The 18,192-nt window shown below is 38.7% G+C and overlaps 1 protein-coding gene across 3 annotated transcripts in view; it reads right to left on the reverse strand.

Annotated features, from left to right (window-relative positions):
* The window catches only part of CORIN (corin, serine peptidase), a 246,751-nt gene that overhangs the window by 12,967 nt on the left and 215,592 nt on the right, over window positions 1-18,192 (reverse strand). For all 3 annotated transcript variants that reach the window (XM_045079705.1, XM_045079704.1, XM_045079706.1), the window contains exons 17-19: window positions 14,283-14,399; window positions 11,887-11,936; window positions 11,558-11,732 (exon numbers count right to left, since the gene is read on the reverse strand). In XM_045079705.1, coding sequence (XP_044935640.1) covers window positions 11,558-11,732; window positions 11,887-11,936; window positions 14,283-14,399 — 342 coding nt within the window. The remainder of the gene's footprint in view (window positions 1-11,557; window positions 11,733-11,886; window positions 11,937-14,282; window positions 14,400-18,192) is intronic.

Consider the following 18,192-nt stretch of genomic DNA (forward strand, 5'->3'; position numbering starts at 1 on the left):
TCAGACTTAATTACTATATTGTGCTTAATCTAATTCTAATAGTGAGAAATAAAACTGCTAAATGTTATAACTTGTACCTAGTAGTTTATTGCTACACAACCTACTATCCTTCTGGCATTAACATTACCAAAAACAAACACACCAAAGAGTACATAGGAAATTTACATAGTTTTTATAAACAGTAAGGATATTGTTTTTTCCACTTTTTCAGTGTGATACAAAAATTTAAAAATTAAAAAAATTAAAGTTTCTTTAATTTTTTTTTTCCTCAAGTCTGGTAGAAACCAGGAAATCCACAACCTGTTGTTAGAAATGGGGATATGAGGGGCGCCTGGGTGGCTCAGTGGGTTGAGCCTCTGCCTTCAGCTCAGGTCATGATCTCAGAGTCTTGGGATCGAGTCCTGCATTGGGCCTCTGCTTGGCCGGGAGCCAGCTTCCCCCTCTCTTTCTGCTTACTTGTGATCTCTCTCTCTCTGTGTCAAATAAATAAATAAAATCTTAAAAAAATAAAAAAGAAATGGGGATGTGAGTGAGGGAACTGTGTATCAATGGTATATGAGCGTATTAAACATATGCCGGAAAGAATGAGTCAGGAATATAGTCAGAGACAGCCCTGTCTTGGTGGAAGCAAAAAGGGGAAAGAGAATTTAGGGCAATATTAATGCCACATGAGTCTCTGTGCTCTGCCCTTGGTATTTGTAAAGGCATTCTCTTCGACACATCCAGGGAACAGACTTTAGAATGGGGTGATCACAGACTGAGTATGTGGGGGGACTGGGCAGGAGTCATAGCAGAGAGTCAAGTCACTGGCTCTACCCATCTGGAGGGTCATCCACTTCCCTGTTCCGGCTTATTGCTGTCATGTTGGAAAACCAGGTAGGACCTGACCTTTTCAGTGTTCAAGGGAAGCCAGAGTTCTGGATCCTTTTTAAGGTATCTGCAGTTTTAAATGTTGCCCCCCCTCAAAAAAAAAAAAGGCAATACAATAAGCAAAATAAACCAGCAGCCTAGATTTATAGTAGTATGAGTTCTATTTCATAGCTTTCCTAGTATGTCTATACGCATTATTTCAAGTGATCTTGCCAACTGTGAGATGTAACAGGAATTCTTATTCCTTTTCAGAGAAGAGAAAGCAGTGACTCATAGCAGATGAAAGACTCATCTAAAGTCACAAAGGTAGTCAAGGATGGTAACAGACCAGAATGCTGGTCCTTTAAACCCCTAGACCACACCTTTTCTACTAAACTTCTCTGGAACAAAAAGGAAGGTCCACAGGCATCTACATAGGAATCAGGTACTGGCCACGGAGAAGGGTATTACATGGTGGGCTCAATGGCGGGTGACAGGATGGCAGACAGCAGGAAGAGATCTTCTATTTCCTGAACATATCTCCTGGGCATTTTGGGGAATTAGTCACCAGCGGTGAAATTACAGAAGGTGAACTATCCTGTTATCCAGGGTCCAACAAAGCAAGAGAAGAGGGTAGTCAGATACATATCCTAGAAATTCAAGAATCAGATTTCAGAATGTTTGGAGGAAAAATAAAGGCAGACATGATACTGTATCCAGGGACTCTTAGAGCAAGTACAGATCAAGAGAGAGGAGAGAAATAAAATGCCAGATTCTGATGCGGCCATCACAAGTGACTGCGATAAGAAAATGAAGAATCAGCTAAAGGGAATGTGCCTGCATCAGGATCCCAGAGCTTTGCAACTGCAAACTCTACCACAGAAGAGAGACATGAAAGTGTAACAATTACTGGAAAGTCTTAGTCATAGACTGAGCAGGGGCTTGTTTAAAAAGGAGAAAAGTAGGAAACATAAAAATGGCTTCTCTGTGAAACAATATGCAAGAACAAGTAAATGGGAAAATTTCTGTCTGTAGCAAATAATATTAATAAAGAGCTAAGACATACAGAACTGTCTCAAGCTTCCTTTGCTTCCAATTTCTCCATTCAAAGAGGATGTTCTCCAGACAATATGCCGAAGACTCATCTTCCATTTGATAAAACATACAGGTGCTTAATATGTGACAATGCTGAACTGATGTGTGGTCTAAGATTTGGGAGGACTCAGTGAGACATTGTTGACCTTCAGTAGATGAATTGACATTTCTAGTTCCAGACAAATAATAGTCCTAACTACTGAAAGAGCTGCACATATTATTACTAAGAAATATCTAGAAGGGGCTTGTTAGGCAGTTAACAAATATTTATGAGTGGCTGCTATAGGCCATGCTGAAAAAAATGAAAACACAAGGGTCAGGAAGACAGACAATTTGTGCCCTCATAGAGATTTCATTCTACTGCACTAAAGAATATATAAAGAAATAAGATATTTTGGAGCACTTAGAAGTGACAAAATAGGGTTATATGATGGATGACTGAGGGGGTTGATTTCACTGTAGCCAAATAGTTAGGGAAGGTCTTTAACAAAGTCATACTTAGAGACTTTAATGACCAGGAGGAGGTTGTTTTGTGACTCTACCTGCAAAAGCAGCAAGTTCAAACATCCTGAGGTAGAAATGAGCTTGGAAAATTTCAGACACACAAGAAAGGCTTGATGTCCGCAGCCCATGAACTATGGGAGAATAGGGGGAGATGTTGTCCAAGAGGTAGGAATAGATCTTGAAAGGCCATGATGAGATTTTATTCTTGTTGTAATGGGAAGGGTTTTAAGCATACCTAGATCTTGGACTTCTAGCTTCCAGAACTGTAAGATAATAAAATTCTGTTGTTCAAGCCACCTAGTTTATGGTATTTTGTTATGACAGCCTTAGGAAATGAGTATAATAGTGAGCCCTGGTATGATGATGGCTTAGAACAGGATTATAGCATGAAGATGGTGAAAGGTGCTTGGGTTAGAGAGAATTTGAAAGAATATCCTACAGAAATTATTACTAGAGTAAATGTGAGAGGAATTAAGGATGATTCCTAGTTTTGACAAACCAATGGATAATGATGATTTTTACTGAGATGGGGAAAGATTCTGAGGCACACAATTATTTGATCAGTAAGCGAGGTAAGAAATCAAGTTTTGTTTTGGCCATTAAAGTAGGATGTTTATTGCACACTCAAATGGACATCTTATCTCATCTAGTTATGTACACATGTTTAAAGTCTGAGGGTAGGGGTGCTGGTTGGGAAAATTCTGGGCCGGGCTGAAGATATAAGTTTGGAAGCCATGAATAAATGTATGATATTCATATTTATATTCAAATATTGTATTCATAATGATATTCATATCAATACTTGATATTCATATTTGTTCAAATATGTACATGTATTTGAAACCATATTTTGAGATGACTGCAGACAGATAAGAAAGCCAAGAATTGGGTCCTTGTCTTAGCTCGGGATGCTATAACAGATTACCATAGAGTGAGTGCCATAAATAAGATACATTTATTTCTCCTAGTTCTGGGGGCTGGATATCAGGGTAATAGCATGGTTAGGTTCTGGTGAAGATATTCTTCCTAGTTTATAGATAAAAATCTTCTTTTTGTAACCTCATATGGCAGAAAAAGGTAGCAAGTACTCTTCTTTCTATGTTAGGACATTATCCCCATTTTGGCGTTTCCACCATCATGATTTAATTACCTCTCAAGGGCCTCACCTTCTAATTCCATTCTGTTGGAGGTTAGAGTTTCAACATGTGCATTTGGAAGGGAAACAAAGCCTGCAGTCCATAATAGCTCTGGAGCATTAAAGCATTCAGTGGCCTAAAAAAGGAAGAGATGGGAAAAGAGAAAGAAATAGGTAGGTTGGTGAAATAAGAGGAAAACAGGAATATTTTTGATATTCTAAAATTAAAGTGAAGAAAGTATTTCAAGACAGATGTGATGATGAAATACTACAGAGGGTTCCAATAAGTTGGAAACTGAAAAGTCACCACTGGATACGACAAGATGAAGTCATCAAAGACTTTGCTGTATCTGGGACATATCTGTGATGACCTTGGTGAGAGCTCAACCAGAGTGGGCTGAGGAGAATATGGGAAGTGGAAAAGGAGACAGTGACTCTACAAAAGTCTGCTGGGAGTTTTACTGTGAATTCCAGGCAGAATGAGCAATAGTTGAGGACAGATGGAAAATCAAGAGAAGGCGACTCAAGTTAGTGATATCAAGGCAAGTTTGTTGAAGAGAATGATCCAGCAATAAGGGAATAATTGATGCAAAATGGAAATGATGATTTTTTTTTTAAGATTTTATTTATTTATTTGACAGAGAGAGATCACAAGTAGGCAGAGAGGCAGGCAGAGAGAGAGAGAGAGAGGAGGAAGCAGGCTCCCTGCTGAGCAGAGAGCCTGATGCGGGACTCGATCCCAGGACCCTGAGATCATGACCTGAGCCGAAGGCAGCGGCTTAACCCACTGAGCCACCCAGGTGCCCCGGAAATGATGATTTTAAAAATAAAGTTTTTAAAAAGATGAAGGCGGATACGATTGTCTTAAAGAGAAAAAAACACATCTTCTACATTAATTCAAGGGAAAGAAGGGGATGTGGCTGTATTTACAGGTAATGTGTTGGGGTTAAGGGTAAGACAAAGGGAAATGTATGATGGTGTCTGTTTTCTCCATGAAGTATGATGTGAGACCAATGGAGGGTGAGAGGGTGAGAGATGTCAGGAAGTTGTCTCTTACGGTAGAAAAGAGACTTTACTATGGAGGTACATTGGAAGTGTCCCATATTATTAGATGCTCATTTGAGAAACTTCCAGTTTCTGTGACCCCCCCCCAAAAAAACTATGAGGTTTGGCACATATTTTAAGCCAACTTCCAGCCACATCCTAAACCCAGATATTTTCCACTGGAGAGAGGAGGATGAGAGAGAATTTCTCCATAGGAGGCAGCACAGTGGTGAGCATAGAGTCAGGTCATTGTCACCAAGGACCTTTTTTTTTTAATATAATTTTTTATTATGTTTTGTTAGTCACCATACAGCACATCATTAGTTTTTGATGTAGTGTTCCATGATTCATTGTTTGCATGAAACACCCAGTGCTCCATGCAACATGTGCTCTCCTTAATACCCATCACCAGGCTCACCCAACTCCCCACTTTCCCCTCCCCTCTGAAAACTGCAATACGATTCCTGGAGTCCATAGTCTCTCATGGCTCGTCTCCCCCTCTAATTTCCCCCTCTTCATTTCCCCCTTTCTTTACCTAATGTCCTCCATGCTATTCCTTATATTCCACAACAAGTGAAACCATATAATACTTGTTCTTACTCTGTTTGACTTATTTCACTCAGCGAAGTCTCCTCCAGTCCCATCCATGTTGATGCAAATGTTGGCTATTCATCTTTCTGGATGGCTAAGTAATATTCTGTTGTAAATATGGAGCACATCTTCTTTATCCATTCATCTGTTGAAGGGCATCTCAGCTCCTTCCACAGTTTGGCTATTGTGGACATTGCTGCTATGAACACTGGGGTGCATATGGCCCTTCTTTTCACTACATCTGTATCTTTGGGGTAAACACCCAGTAGTGCAATTGCTGGGTGACAGGCTTATCCATCACGACCAGGTGGGATTTATCCCTGGGATGCAAGGATAGTTTAACATTTGCAAATCAATCAATGTGACAGAACACATAAATAAGAGAAGAGACAAGAACCACATGGTCCTCTCAACTGATACAGAAAAAGCATTTGACAAATTATAGCATCCTTTCCTGATTAAAATTCTTCAGAGTGTCGAGATAGAGGGAACATTCCTCAATTTCATAAAAACCATGTATGAAAAGCCCACAGTGAATCTCATTCTCAATGGGGAAAAGCTGAGAGCCTTTCCCTTAAGATCAAGAACATGACAAGGATGCCTACTCTCGCCACTATTATTCAACATAGTACTGGAAGTCCTAGGAACAGCAATCAGACAACAAAAAGAAATAAAAGGTATTCAAACTGGCAAAGAAGAAGCCAAACTCTCTCTCTTCGCAGATGACATGATACTTTAGGTAGGAAGACCCAAAAGACTCCACCCCCCAAATTACTAGAACTCATACAGCAATTCAGTAATGTGGTAGGATACAAAATCAATGCACAGAAATCAGTTGCTTTCTTATACGTTAAAAATGTAACTATACAAAGAGAAATTAGAGAATTGATTCCATTTACAAATAGCACCAAAACCATAAGATACCTTGGAATAAACCTAACCAAAGAGGTAAAGGATCTATACTCTTGGAACTACAGAATACTCATGAAATAAATTGAAGAAGACACAAAAAGATGAAAGAACATTTCAAGCTCATAGATCAGAAGAATAAACATCATTAAAACGCCTATGCTGCCCAGAGCCATCTATACTTTCAATGCCATCCCGATCAAAATACCAAAGGATTTTTCACATTGCTGGAACAAAGAATCCTAAATTTCTATGGAACCAGAAAAGACCCCGAATTGCCAAGGAAATGCTGAAAAAGAAAAACAAAGCAGGGGCATCATGTTGCCGGATTTCAAGCTATATTACAAAGCTGTGATCACCAAGATAGCATGGTATTGGCACAAAAACAGACACATAGACCAGGGAACAGAGTAGAGAGCCCAGACATGGACCCTCAACTCTATGGTCAACTAATCTTTGACAAGCAGGAAAAAATATCCAGCGGAAAAAAGACAGTCTCTTCATTAAAAGGTGCTGGGAAAATTGGACAGCTATATACAGAGAAGAAACTCGAGCATCCTCTTACACCATACTAATAAGGACTTTTTAAAACCACACTTGCTTACTTTTCAGTGCTTCTGGAAAAGAGCACCCCAGGGAGGTATGGAACCCAAATGTAGAATATCTGCTTTAGTGGACACTATTACTGATGGGAATGGATCAAATGGCTTAAGTTGATGGAAAGTAAAAACAAACTGTGAATTATCAGCACAGATCATAAACACCTAGAAATAAAGAAAGGAACACAAGGATACAATGTGATTTAATTTTTAATAGAAATCAGACCAAGCCTCTCACTTCCTTTTCTGAGTGCACTAACAGACTGTTAGACCAGGAGAGCTGGCAAGAGCAGTGATTTTGTATTGTGGAGAATGAGTGAGGGAGCTTCCAGAAGGAGGAAGAAAGATGATTGAGTAATATTAAGGGTCTAACTGATGTTGAAAGTCAGGGATGTGCTGATCTGCCCTCTTGGGTGATGTTCTCCCTCAGCTCTGAAAGGCAAGAGTATTAAGACCTGAAAATGTGGTATTCACATTCACTCTTTTTCGGAGATCTGCCCAGTATGGCAGACAGATCCAGGGACAAAGACCTTGTAGTTCTCAGCAATAGGACGGACGTGATAAGCTTGGTGCACAAGGTTAACTGGGAAGAGAAAGAGCACAAGGAGGAGACTGGGGGACTGAAATCATTGGGGCACACATGCAGACCAGCAGCTGCTGTCCTGTTGGAGACAAGAGCTGGTTGGGAGAAATCACAGCGTGGGTGACATGGCGGGGTTAAGGGTTATGGTCCTGTAGTGAGGTGATCATTTTTCATGTGTGTTTCCTGAAGAGAAATTAGACACTCCTGACAATGACTACTTGTGGACCAGCCTCGGAAGTTCAGACTTGAGACTTTCAGAGGCAGAAGAAGACCGAAAATTGCTTGTTAAATTACCCCTGAAAGTCAGTCTGTCTTCCTCAGAAGTGTTGGAAGTTTTATGATTAGGGCATTATGGGACTTGGTCTGATCAACTTAGTATTTCATACATTTTTAATTCTCACTTGGGATTTTTAAATACTCCATAAGACAGCAAAACAAACTTGTCCTTTTTTTTTTTTTAAAACCAATATAATTAAAAGACAGGCTTGAGAAGACCTAAAGACGGTCACGCTGGGCCTTGCCGAAGTATGCAATCACACTATGAACTGAATCCCATTAATTGCAGCGGCTGAAGGTTCCAGCAGAGAATCAGGCTTACAATGAGAAGTTCTCGAAGTCTGCAGGCCACTGGACAGGATTGTAAAATGGAATCTGTTATTAGTACACACTCAAGCAAAGGCTTTTTTGAAGTTGGGCAATTTCTAGCTTTTTCTCGACAGGCCAGGTCCCTCTCAACAGTTCTGTTTAGCGTTTCATAAAGTTTCACCAAGACCTTTGATATAATATCCATCTCCCTTAACTGTAAATACATATTTCTTCTCTACTGCAAGGTCTCTTGTGAACTTTACAGAGCTGTCAGGCAAAGAGGAAGCTTGGATACCACATATGGAAATGACACAAGAGGCCTAAGAACCTGGCTTAACTAGCAGGTAAACAGAATTGTTCCTTTTAAAGAACTGTTGGATTTATTTAAGTCATCGTGTTTTGATGCATGTACTCTTTTTAGTATCATTTCTGCTTATCACAAGGAAATAAATCAAAACTGGACAAGACATCTGGAAACATCTGGCCCCTTCCAAAGCAATAACATTGTCATGTATTTCCCAACATACTATATAGACTCTTCCAATCATTTTGGATCTTACACATTAAAAATCCTTAAGAGGGGCTTCTGGTTTGATTTTTTAATATTTTATTTTCCTTAGAGGAGCAGTCGACTAGATATGCACATTTTCATTTTATAATCCCTTATCACATTTTATTTTATTTTTTTAAAACGTCTGCCTCCTTACTAGGTTAGCACTCCAAGGAAAGAAAGGTGTATTCATCTCTGGAACCCCCATGTAGAGCTAAGAATAGATTCTGGGACTCTAGTCTGTGGAAACAAGAGGACCAGTGGGTGAGTAGTTTTGTTTGAGAAGATGTATTATAGTATTGTTGAGATGGTAGCAAGCTGGAACTAACCTGAATGTACATTGCCTAGGGAATAATAGAAAAAGTTATGGTAAATCTAGATAACGGACTATCATTTAGTTTTGAAAAAGAATGAGCTCGAGCTACACCCACTGACTCAGAGGGAGGTCCATGATATATTGTTGTATGATAAAAGCAACAAACAAAAGCACAGACTGTGATTCCAAATTGTAAAAGCAAGCAGTGGGACCCTGTACGGAGTGCATGTGTGCTTGGCTATCAAGGGACATTGGCTAGGTTGTAACAGGGGTTACTGTGAGGATGATGAGAAAGTAAGAGAGAGTAGGGAAGAAGATAAAAATATCGCTAGCATGTGTTGTGATGAGCTCTGGGTGTTAACACACAACTAATAAATCGTTGAGTACTACATCAAAAACTAACGATGCATTTTTCATATATGTTGGCTAACTGAACATAACTTAAGAACTGTCAGCAAAACGCAAAATTACTCATGCCATAATGCAAAGAGAAAAGGTATAATGCATGTTTTTGGTAGCAGTTTTTTAAAAGAAAAGCTGACCTTTAGTGAGAGCTCAGTGATCAATGTCAGACAAGCTTCTCAAGGCTTTGTACAAGACTATTTCAACTGCGAGCACCGACCCTGTGAGGTAAGAACTGTTATTTCCCTCGTGTCCCAGGTGAAGAAACTGTGGCCCAGAGAAGTTATGAATTGATCCATGGTGGCACAATAAGTAGCAAAGCTAAGAAAAACAAAATAGGGGAAAAAAAAGAAATTGCATTTTTTCCTAGAAATTACCCTGATCAAATGAAAACAATCAATTTAGTTAGGTGACAGAATTATGAGTTATTTTGTTTTGAATTTTTGCTATTATTTAATATTTAATTTTCCTTTGAAATAAAGTAAAAATTTTTTTTAAAAAATAGGAAAAAAAGTGGCATGATTTTTATTATTTTAAGATTTTATTTATTTATTTGACAGAGAGATCACAAGTAGGCAAAGAGGCAGGCAGAGGGAGAGGGGGAAGCAGGCTCCCTGCTGAGCAGAGAGCCCGAAGCAGGGCTTGATCCCAGGACCCTGAGATCATGACCTGAGCTGAAGGCAGAGGCTTTAACCCACTAAGCCACCCAGGCACCCCAGCATGATAGTTTTTAAAATCTGCCCTCTTGGGGGTGCCTGGGTGGCTCACTGGGTTAAGCCTCTGCCTTGGGCTCAGGTCATGATCCCAGGGTCCTGGGATGGAGCCCTGAATCGGGCTCTCTGCTTAGTGAGGAGCCTGCTTCCTCCTCTCCCCCTGCCTGCCTCTCTGCCTACTTGTGATCTCTGTCTGTCAAATAAATAAATAAAATCTTTATAATAATAATAAATTTAAATTTATTTAAAATTTAAATTATTTCTTTAAAATTAAAAATTAATAAATAAATTTAAAATAAAATTTAAAAACAAAAAACAAAAAAAAAAACAACCTGCCCTCAAATCCTCCTCCTATTGAGAGGAGATTTTTTACTTTCTTTGCTTTAGATCTGGGTGAGGCTTGTGAAGGCTTTGACCAGCCACATGGGAGAGGCACCATGTGTGTCTCTGGAGGCCAGGTCTCCCTTTTGGAGAAGCTGGTTCTGGGGGATGCCAACCGCCATCGTGTACTAAGGCCCTAGTCAACAGGCAGCACTGACCACCTGACTTGCAATGGTTCCCGTCTTCAGCCTTAGAATCTTCCAGCTGAGGCCCCAGACATTGCTGATCACAGACAAGCTGCACCAGCTGTGTCGTGTCCAAATGTCTGACCCCCAGATTCTTGTGGGAACATACTAAATGTTTGAGATTTTTTTTTTTTTTTATTGCAATTGTTTGGTTTGGTTTTTGTTGTTGTTGTTCCAAAAGTACAACAGATGGCAGGAATGGGAGAGGACCTTCTACAGTGATGGTTGTCAATATAAGGTAGGTTTGCCCTTTGTCTTATTTTTCTGCTCCCTTTAGGCATATTGTAAAAATTTATTTTATATGCCAATGTGGCTGTATCATGGCGCCCAAATATTTGGTCACACATTATTCTAGATGCTTCTGTGAAGTTGTTTTTTGAGCTAGATGAACATTTAAACTGGTGGATTTTGAATAAATAAGATTAACCTCCACAATATGGTTCTCCTCATCCCATATATGGGAGACCTGAAGAGAGAGAGACTAACCACTCCTGAGCAAGAAGAAATTCTGCCAGCAGATGGCCTTTGGGCCCCAACTGCAACTCTCCAAGTCTCCAGGATGTGGACTGACACCATTAGATTTGGACTCACCAGCACCCCCCATTCACCCTTTCTCTCTTACTGGTCTCACATTTTCTGGAAAACCCTAATACACATACAGTGGTATTTTTTTTTTTTTTAAAGATTTTATTTATTTGACAGAGACAGAGATCACAAGTAGGCAGAGCAGCAGGCAGAGAGAGAAGGGGAAGCAGGCTCCCTGCTGAGCAGAGAGCCCAATATGGGGCTTGATCCCAGACCCTGGGATCATGACCTGAGCCGAAGGCAGAGGCTTAACCGCTGAGCCACCCAGGCGCCCCATACAGTGCGATCTTTAACTCTGCTTCTCAAAGTCCTCTTCCCTCCTCTTCAGGAAAAAAATCATAATCCAATAAAGTGATTAGCACATACATAGGATGACAGCATCAAGAACAGAAAAACTTAAGCAGATAAAGGAAGTAGATCAACTATGGCTTTTGCATTGAAGTGGCTTCAAAAATGACAAATGTCTCTAAGAATGCCCAAGGGACAAAATGATCAAATCCAGGCAAAATCAAAGGACAAAGTGCCGCTTACCCCTCGAAGCAGTGGGCGACCGTCAGGACCCACTTCCTGGCAATGAGGACACAGCCACAAATATGTCCACTGGGTTCACTCTGCAGGGAACACTGCCATGGCCACCTTCCAGGGCGACTTGTCCGACCCCCAAGGATCCTCTTGTTCATTCGGGCAGCAGGGCGACGCCCACAGTCTATCAAGGAACCGGAAAGACAATGTGGGATTCACCGCCAAACCCAGTGCCAAACGTGGATCTTTGCTGTTAAGTGCAAGTTTCTGTTTTTTCCCCTGAGCCAATCCAGTTAAATTAAGTTCATATTCCATAGCTACACCACTAATTCTCTTACCTTGTTTAGTACACAGAAGAGAAATTTTACTTCTGCTATGACAAGCCTGCCTAAATTTGGAAACATAAAATGGCATAATGTTAAGCTATACATTTATCATCCACTTCAAACACTTTACCAGTAAAAAACAAGACATAGGGTTCAACAGTTCCCAGAGGTCATATTCTTTGAGTAACAATTATCTGTACTTCGTGCAGAAATTCTTGAGACAGCGCTGTTGTCAAATACCATCTTGGATATAAAGGTATATGGAAAATGTGTACACTTTTTTAGTTTATTTAATATCATCATAATATAATTTCACCTGGGTGGGAAAAAAAACTACTGTTAGCGAAGTCTCCCCCCTCATATTGGCTGGTAGCACGACCCAAAATATTGACTCAAACCATGATTTTTCAAAGTAGCGAGAAGAAGGTGAGAGAATTAGGCTACTTCTTAGAATCCTTGGTGAGGAAGAAGCATGTCAGATTTTTATGATCACAGAGAGAGTGTGGATGTCCAAAAGTACAAGAAATCTGACAGAAAATATTACTTCGAAAGTTAGAAAACAGACAAAGGAACTAAATTTTAAACTGGTAAAAAATCTTGATGAGACCTGTGATAGTAAAATGTGGATCTATGATTGGCTGACAGAAAGAAGGGGGTTAAATTTATTTCATGTACTCTAGATGCTGGGATCAGAACCACTCAGTAAAACTTAACAGGAAGTAACTTCAGGAAAGAAAGACCCTTCTAAAAATCATAGTTAACCTTTAAAGGTAAGAACACAGGCCATGTTTAAACATGGATCAATGTGGCTGCACAAGAGAACTCACTTCAGGGTTCATTAAATTTCAATCACAAAGTTCTCTTTCAATCACAAAGCATTTATTCACAGTATAAATTTAAAAAACAAAAGACACTTTAGGACTGTCAAAAATACTACAATACCCTTAGAATCCTAGATTTCTCAGGGAAAAAAAAATCCCTAAATATGTCATGTCCACATTCCTTTTTAAGGATTTATTGTAATTTCATTTCTTGCTAAATCTGCATGGAGGCATGTGTAATTATTTGTATCAATAAATTATACAATACAGGAAAAGCATGTCTGCTTTTTGCCTTCCCACAACCTAAAGTCCTGTTTTCTCCTTACTCTCTATCTTGTTATCCTTAATTTCACTGTGGTATTTCCTAATATCTGAAATTCATTTTGTTTACTAGCTTATGGTCTCTCTGTCCACCTACACAGTATAGATTCCTTGAGACAAGGGCCTTTCTCTCCCTCATTCCCTCCTACAACCCCTCACAACCTAGCACTGAACCTGGCAGAGAAGAGATGCTTCAATAATTAGTTATTTGTTAGATCCCCAAATCACAACTTGTAGAAATAGGAAAAAACAGCAATAGCTATTTGTACCAATTTTTTTACAGGAAATTGTGGTTATACAGGATCACAAATCTAGTTAGAAAGCCAGTAGAACCAGTTCTATCAACTCCCAGTTTACATGAAATGTACATATGTATGTTATCTAAGCTTAAAAGGTCTTTTCTGGTATTTGCAATTTGCGAAAACAGATCACTCTGTTGAAAGATTCAGGTCATTGTTTTGAAGGAAGTACTTCAGAAATTTGGCTGCAGAGTTTGGTCTATGGGGAAATTTTCAGGACATTTTAAAGAGAAAAGGCCTACCTTTCAATTTCTTCTTTGAAATTCTTAAGTGGTTTATCTAGCACTTATTAAAAGCTTTGGAATCAGATTAACTTGGTTTGAGTTGAGAGCCCACTGTGGGCTCTGAGTTTTGATCAAGTTATTTTAATATTCTCTAGCTATGACCCTATAATGTAATAACCACTAAATAGGTGTTAATTCCTTCGATTTCCCTCCATACCCCCATATCCACATCCATGGACAAGGGAGACAGCCTTGTTCAAGGTGTCATGATTTTTTTAGGGAAAATTTTCAGAAATATACTTGCAAGGCTGCTTGATTATAACTTGATTTTGTGTCAGTTTTCCCCCTCAGACTGTCCAAGTTTGACCAGTTCTCATTACTTCAATTCCCTGCTAACTAGTTCATGTAGCAACTGTGGGAACTGCAGATAGGAGAATCTACTTTGAATAGGATGTGGGAAAAACTCCCAAATTAGAACCCAGGTTCCTTTTCCTTCCCCAAGATAGTTTCTGTAATCAGCATTAAAAAAACATATAGTTAGCAAGAGAAAAAATGATCTATGTCTAGAAAGAAGAGATAAAGCCAAACAGTGTTGAAATATAAGGGCAAATCACCATTCGATGGAAGTTCTTTATTGACTTGATAAATCTGGATTATCTTAAATTAGAAACAGGAGGAGGTCCCTGATGATAGACTCTTGCTCCATAATCCACTCTGCACAGCTCTTGTGCAAGGGGTCTTACCCTTTTACCAGCAGTTCATGCAAAGTGGTCCCATTGAGGCTCTCCCAGCTGGAGTGTAATGTCAGCCACAGCTGGTCTTGCTCCTGTTCCTGGACCAGTTCAGTCACAGATGGTTCTCTAATATAAGGACAAATAAGAATGACATATTCAAAGTACAGTGATCTTTCACCAGACAATTTCATTCCTTAGTACTCACTGTCTTTCAGAAAAAGCACTGCATTATAAGTCAATATTCAAAGAGGGAAATTTATAATGGAAATGTGGCATGGAATGTGATGAGCAAGAGAGGAAGCTACTGTAAGTATACTAAAGCAATAAAGATCCAAATGGTTACAGCAATTGTAATCATTCTCTCCACTGACATGTGTTTGAACTTCATGAGTTGTTAGAATTTTAATGTATATGACGTGAAATTTCTAATATCTTAAAAATGAGAGCAACTTTGGGCAGAAATGACAAAAAGGACACTAGTTTATCTGCCTGGGATTTTTTTCCCTCCTCTTTTCTTGCAGTGCAGCAATACCTTAAAATAAAGTAAACAAACTAAAAAAAAAAAAAAAAAAAGTATAGGAAATTGATGGCCACTTAGTGTCTATTTGGACAGTATGAAACTATAATGAAGTTTTTGAACATACTGCAAAATCTTCATGTACTAAAAATTAAGAAAAAACCCTAGAAAATAGAGATGGCAGTTAACATTATTTTGTTCTTACCTATATTTTAGTAAACTTCTATCAATATTTTCCTGTGAATGTCTCATTCAATCATTCAAATAAATACAGTTACACTGTATCCAAGATTTAAAACCTTAAGTTTCAAAAGTATTCAGGTTTTGTGTAAAATATTCTATTCTAAACGAAATAATTGGTTCTTTTAGGCAATCCATATTTGCAGAAAACCATTTGGACTGTCATCACCTAACGCCCAAGGGTAAGAGAGGTGGAGGAATTAATTTAGATAAGAAGGAAGAAAGATGCCTCCAAACCTGGAAGGAAAGTTGTATTTGGCTGAAGCTGGAGGGGAGTAGAAAATTCAAATCAGATAGCCTCTATCTTTCTTCTCAAGTAAAAGGTAAGCTCCTTCAATGAAAGTTGGGGGTGGCAGGGGCGTATGATATGGATTCATTCCCTGGTGGAAATATTTGGAGAAATGTATCAAGGATGAATGAGAAGATGAATGCAGAGGAAGGGAAGGAAAAATAAAATAAAATGAAAACAGGTAAACCACAAGAGACTCTTAACTCTAGGAAACAAACTGAGGGTTGCTGGAGAGCTGGTGGGTGGGGGATGGGGTAACTGAGTGATGGACATTAAGGAGGGCACGTGATGGAATGAGCACTGGGTGTTATAAGCAACTGATGAATCACTAAATTCTACCCCTGCAACTAATAATACATTGTATGTTAACTAAATCGAATTCAAATTTTAAAAGTTATTAAAGGCATCACATAGAATTTCCTAAGAATTTCCATGAATACATGTTATTCATGTATTCAACTACATGCTTATAATCTAGATTTTGCCATCTTGTCAATGAGTGCAAATACCTGTTATGACACCCACCCCCACCCCCCAAAAAAAGATAAGTGAGAAAAATGGCAGCACTCAGAGCTCAAATGAACTTGGAAATCCTGAAGTTGTAGTAGCATCAAGTTTGCAGGCTTAGTGACTTTTCTTTCCAATAACGGCATGCCGTTTTTCAAAAAAAGGGGTGGGCAGGGCAGGTGGGAAGGCACAAGAAGGGAAGCAAGGTTAGACTCCACAGCATTGAAAGAAAAATGAACATTTCAGCTGATTATTAATTAAAAACTAATATAATCTCATAATAGAAAACAAAGGAACCAAACCTTCCCTAAATCCTGTTACTTATAAAAGAGGAAAGTCCTCTAAAGAGAACACTTGATGACAGAGTAGCCAAAGAAAAAACAAGGCAAAGCCCTTCAGGAATGCATTCTAACCATTTGATTTTAAAACACAGAGCATGAACCCTGACCACACTGTAAGAAGTGTTCCACAAGACAGAAATGTATTCAGGAACTTGAATGGACGGTGGGACGACTGAAGACTTCACAAAACCTGCTGCAAAATGAAGAGTTCTGTTTCCCTGACCCAAATGAGAGTCTGGCTTTCTGTCAATCTCAGAATTTTTGTGTGTGGAGACATAGGTGAGAGGAAAGAGATCATAAGTCAGACAGAGGTCACGAACACCACTGACGGTGTTCCTCCCGATACCTGCATCCTGAGAATTCCTTTCTAGTGTCGAAGAGCTTGAGGGCCTCCTAAATCCAGGCACTTGGCCAAAAGCCAAAGGAAGATAGATCTGTTGTTTAATTAAGTCATTCCTGAAGTGGGTATTTATAGGGCAAAAGGGATTCACACAAGGAAGTCTGCTCAGCGTAGGATTTGCACAATGGTGGATAGAAAAACCATGGCAAAGGACACTCAGAGTAGGATTTACACGACGGTGGATAGAAATCATGGCAAAGGACACTTCAGTCTTTCAACCCACAAGGCACCTTCAGTTGGCCCTGAGAAAGGTCTCCACAGACCATTGCACCTGAGATGTTTCTGCATTTCATTCATTAACCTCCAACAAGAAAGGCGATTTAGTCTGAATCTCTTAGTTATGTCAGGTGGAAAATACAAGAAATCCATCATCAAGAAGAGGGGGATGTCATTATAAAAATTAGTTTTCCATGAAACTCTTAAGCCCTAGAATGCTTCTCACACAAAAAATAAATCTTTCAGCACCAGACGTGCCATTCTATGGCTCATTAAAAAAATATCAGTGAACCCATATGGTTCTATGTCTGCCATCATACAGGATCTGAGCAACTGTGTGATTGCCTTCTTTCTTATTTTTCTTTAAATAATTTTAAGGTTATAAAAGTAATATATATGGAAAAAAACAAAAATTATATGATGAAAAAATACTCTTCCCATCTCAGATGTGTAGAAATGACCACTGTAAATTTAGAGTGTCCTTCCCAAGCTCTAGCTATAACTCACATATACATACTCTTTTTTTTAGTCTATACTCATTGTATTGATATATTTTTTATTTAGTGATTTATCTTGGAAGCTTTTCCATAATAATAGCTGACATTTGTCAACTGCACTGAAAGACGAACTCATTTCACCTTATTTAATCCTCTCAACAATGCTGGAAAGTAGGCATTATTAATCCCTATTTTGGAAATGAAAAAATTGAGGCAAGAAGAGAGTAAGTAACTGGCCCAAAGTCACATAGTGAGTAGATGACCTGTGGTCTGAGGCCAGAGTACCATTCCTAAGACTTTAAACACCACATGGTCCCCCTTCATTACCAGCACACGCACTGTTCCTTTTATAGCTCCCGAGTGTTAACTATTATATGGCTGTACATATACTTACTTAGCCAATCCACTATTGATGCACATGTAGGTTAGTTCTAATTCTTATTATAACAAAAAAGCAGCAGTTAACGCTCCTAACTATTCACCTCCGCCTACATTCATAATTTCATAGAAATAAAAATAATTTCCTGAAAATAAAAATAATTTCCCATAAATAAAAGTACTGAATCAAAATTTAATTTTGATCAAAAAATTATGATCAAATTATTTTACTTAATTTTGATCAATATTTTGAAAGACTAATGCCAGTTTACATATCATCAAGAATATATATATATGTATGTGGCTTTAAATTTTATAACTATGTATATAATGTAAATCATGCTATGAAAAGGTATCTGGAACTTAGAGGCTCAAATTTTGACAATTGGTATGCATTTGACTTATCTTTTTTCCATATTTTACAATATTACATGATATATTAACTAACTAGAATTTAAGTAAAAATCTGAAGACAAGACATTAGATTGGACGTTTATGAAAGAAACATTGGGTTAATCAGTGAGTGTTGAAGCG

Source organism: Mustela putorius, unplaced genomic scaffold (assembly GCF_011764305.1).
Source record: "Mustela putorius furo isolate JIRA1106 unplaced genomic scaffold, ASM1176430v1.1 tig00000430_pilon_pilon_pilon, whole genome shotgun sequence".
Taxonomy (NCBI): Eukaryota; Metazoa; Chordata; class Mammalia; order Carnivora; family Mustelidae; genus Mustela; species Mustela putorius.